General features: G+C 41.7%; 1 protein-coding gene across 1 annotated transcript in view; it reads right to left on the bottom strand.

The window, feature by feature from the left end:
* Positions 1–1,465, bottom strand: part of LOC138016562 (putative ankyrin repeat protein RF_0381) — a 2,047-nt gene extending 582 nt beyond the window's left edge. The window contains exon 1 of the mRNA XM_068863739.1: positions 1–1,465. This exon is cut by the window's left edge and continues 582 nt beyond it. Within this exon, the coding sequence (XP_068719840.1) occupies positions 1–1,281 (1,281 nt within the window). The 5' untranslated portion in view covers positions 1,282–1,465.
* Between the last annotated feature and the right edge of the window lie 983 nt (positions 1,466–2,448).

A 2,448-nucleotide genomic window follows, 5' to 3' on the forward strand; every position in this document is an offset into this window, starting at 1 on the left:
TAGAGGTGTTTCTCCCCGCAGGTCTTGAATATTTGCGTCCGCTTTGTTTTCAAGCAATAGCTTGACGAGTGGTAAATCTTCAAGCATGACTGCTTCATTTAGAGGCATATTTCCAAACTGGTCTTGAACATTTGCATCCGCGTTGTTTTCAAGCAATAGCTTGACGAGAGGTAAATCTTCAAGCATGAGTGCTTTATGTAGAGGTGTTTCTCTCTTCTGGTCTCGAATATTTGCGTCCGCTTTGTTTTCAAGCAATAGCTTGACGAGAGGTAAATCCTCAAGCATGGCTGCTTTATGTAGAGGTGTTTCTCTCTTCTGGTCTCGAATATTAGCATCCGCTTTGTTTTCAAGCAATAGCTTGACGAGAGGTAAATCTCCAAGCATGACTGCTTCATGTAGAGGCATATTTCCAAACTGGTCTCGAATATTTGCATCCGCCTTGTTTTCAAGCAATAGCTTGACGAGTGGTTCGTTCCTACACATGACTGCTTTATGTAGAGGTGTTTCTCCCTTCTGGTCTCGAATATTTGCATCCGCCTTGTTTTCAAGCAATAGCTTGACGAGAAGTAAATTCTCAAGCATGACTGCTTTATGTAGAGGCGTTTCTCCCTCTTGGTCTCGCATATTTGCGTCCGCTTTGTTTTCAAGCAATTGCTTGACGAGTGGTTCGCTCCTCCTCCTCCTCCTGACTGCTTTATGTAGAGGTGTTTCTCCCTGAAGGTCTACAATATGCGCATCCGCCTTGTTTTCAAGCAATAGCTTGACGACAGGTAAATCCTCAAGCATGACTGCTTCATGTAGAGGCGTATTTCCAAACTGGTCTTGAATATTTGCATCCGCCTTGTTTTCAATCAATAGCTTGACGAGAGGTAAATCCTCAAGCATGGTTGCTTTATGTAGAGGTGTTTCGCCCCACAGGTCTCGACTATTAGCCTCCGCCTTGTTTTCAAGCAATTGCTTGACGACAGGTAAATCCTCAAGCATGGCTGCTTTATGTAGAGGTGTTTCTCCCCGCAGCTCTTGAATATTTGCGTCCGCTTTGTTTTCAAGCAATAGCTTGACGAGTGGTACGTTCTTCTGCATGACTGCTTTATAAAGAGGAGTTTTCCCCCACTGATCCCTAATATTTGCATCAGTTCCATGTTCCAAAAGCAGTCTAGCCACCATATAATTATTGCTAGAAGCTGCAAAAACCAAAGGTACCTCTTTACGTGGGGCTGTCTGAGCATTTACATCTGCCCCAAGATCAATCAGGGTCTTGACTAACACACCAGAGGACATCGGAGTCGCCCATAGCAATGGTGTAATGTCGCTCTTTGCAGTGACATTGACATCTATACCATCATTCAAAACAAGCTCAATCACCCTTTCTACATCACCACTCTTGGCGCAGAAATGCAGCTCATTTAGTGTTTTGTCAATCTCAACCAATCTTCCATACAGTTTTTCAATATCAGCATGACCCGGTTTTCGGTAATCAAGGGCTGATAGAATATCAACTGCTGATTTGCCATGGAAAATGGACGCATTATTACTGACTGTTTGGCATTTCATTTCCTCCACAAAGTTCTCTAGCAAGGTACTTGCTTTATAAACACTGTCATAGTCTCCTTGTAAGACAACTGCTTGTAGTACATTAAATCCCGAATGGCTGTCCGTACGCAAAAAAGCCCTCTTTGCGAATGTCCTAAGACTCAGCTGCAACAAAACGTGTTAAACATCGATTAATCCGTTACGACAGTATTACGCCATGGATAACGAGGCCAACGCAAGCCTGCCTCTTGAATGACATGTATACTCTTTATAAACCCACCCCCCCCCCCCCCCTCTCTCCTTTAAGACAACCATTTTTATGCATTTCCATTTCATGGTTTGAATTTAGTTGAAACATTAGTTTAAGATGGAACATTTTTATGTTTTAAGACGGTGCCTACTAATTCAAAGGTATTTTTGCCTCGGTTTATGATTATGGAGGAAATGTAGATCTTAACAAGTGTTACTGAAATCCAAAAAGAAAATTGGGGGTAACCACGAATGTTTCAGAGATAATTCATGAATAACATTTGTAAAAAGCTCTAAAATACAAAGCAATATATGGCGTTCTTTCTCAAATTGAAGCTTAATTATCTCTCAAAAATGCATGGTTACACCGAATTTTCTTCTTGGATACCAAGAGTACTTACTAAGATCTACTTTCTCGGGATAGCTAGTTTTAAACCGCGCAAAATATCCCTGTGTTAGTCAGCATCACTGACAGGAAACCGAGTATCTCGAGATGCGCAGAACGCATGTGCAATAAAAATAGTAGGCACCGTCCGTAAGTGATGTTTACATTCAGTGGAACTAAACTCTAAGCGGCAGTGACTTAGAACGCAAAGATTTTTACTCGGTTGCCTTTGGCAAACCCAGTCGAGGTCTGCGTTTAGTTAGTTTGTTTTATTTTTTTAT

The sequence above is a fragment of the Montipora capricornis genome, chromosome 1 (assembly GCF_036669925.1).
Source record: "Montipora capricornis isolate CH-2021 chromosome 1, ASM3666992v2, whole genome shotgun sequence".
Taxonomy (NCBI): domain Eukaryota; kingdom Metazoa; phylum Cnidaria; class Anthozoa; order Scleractinia; family Acroporidae; genus Montipora; species Montipora capricornis.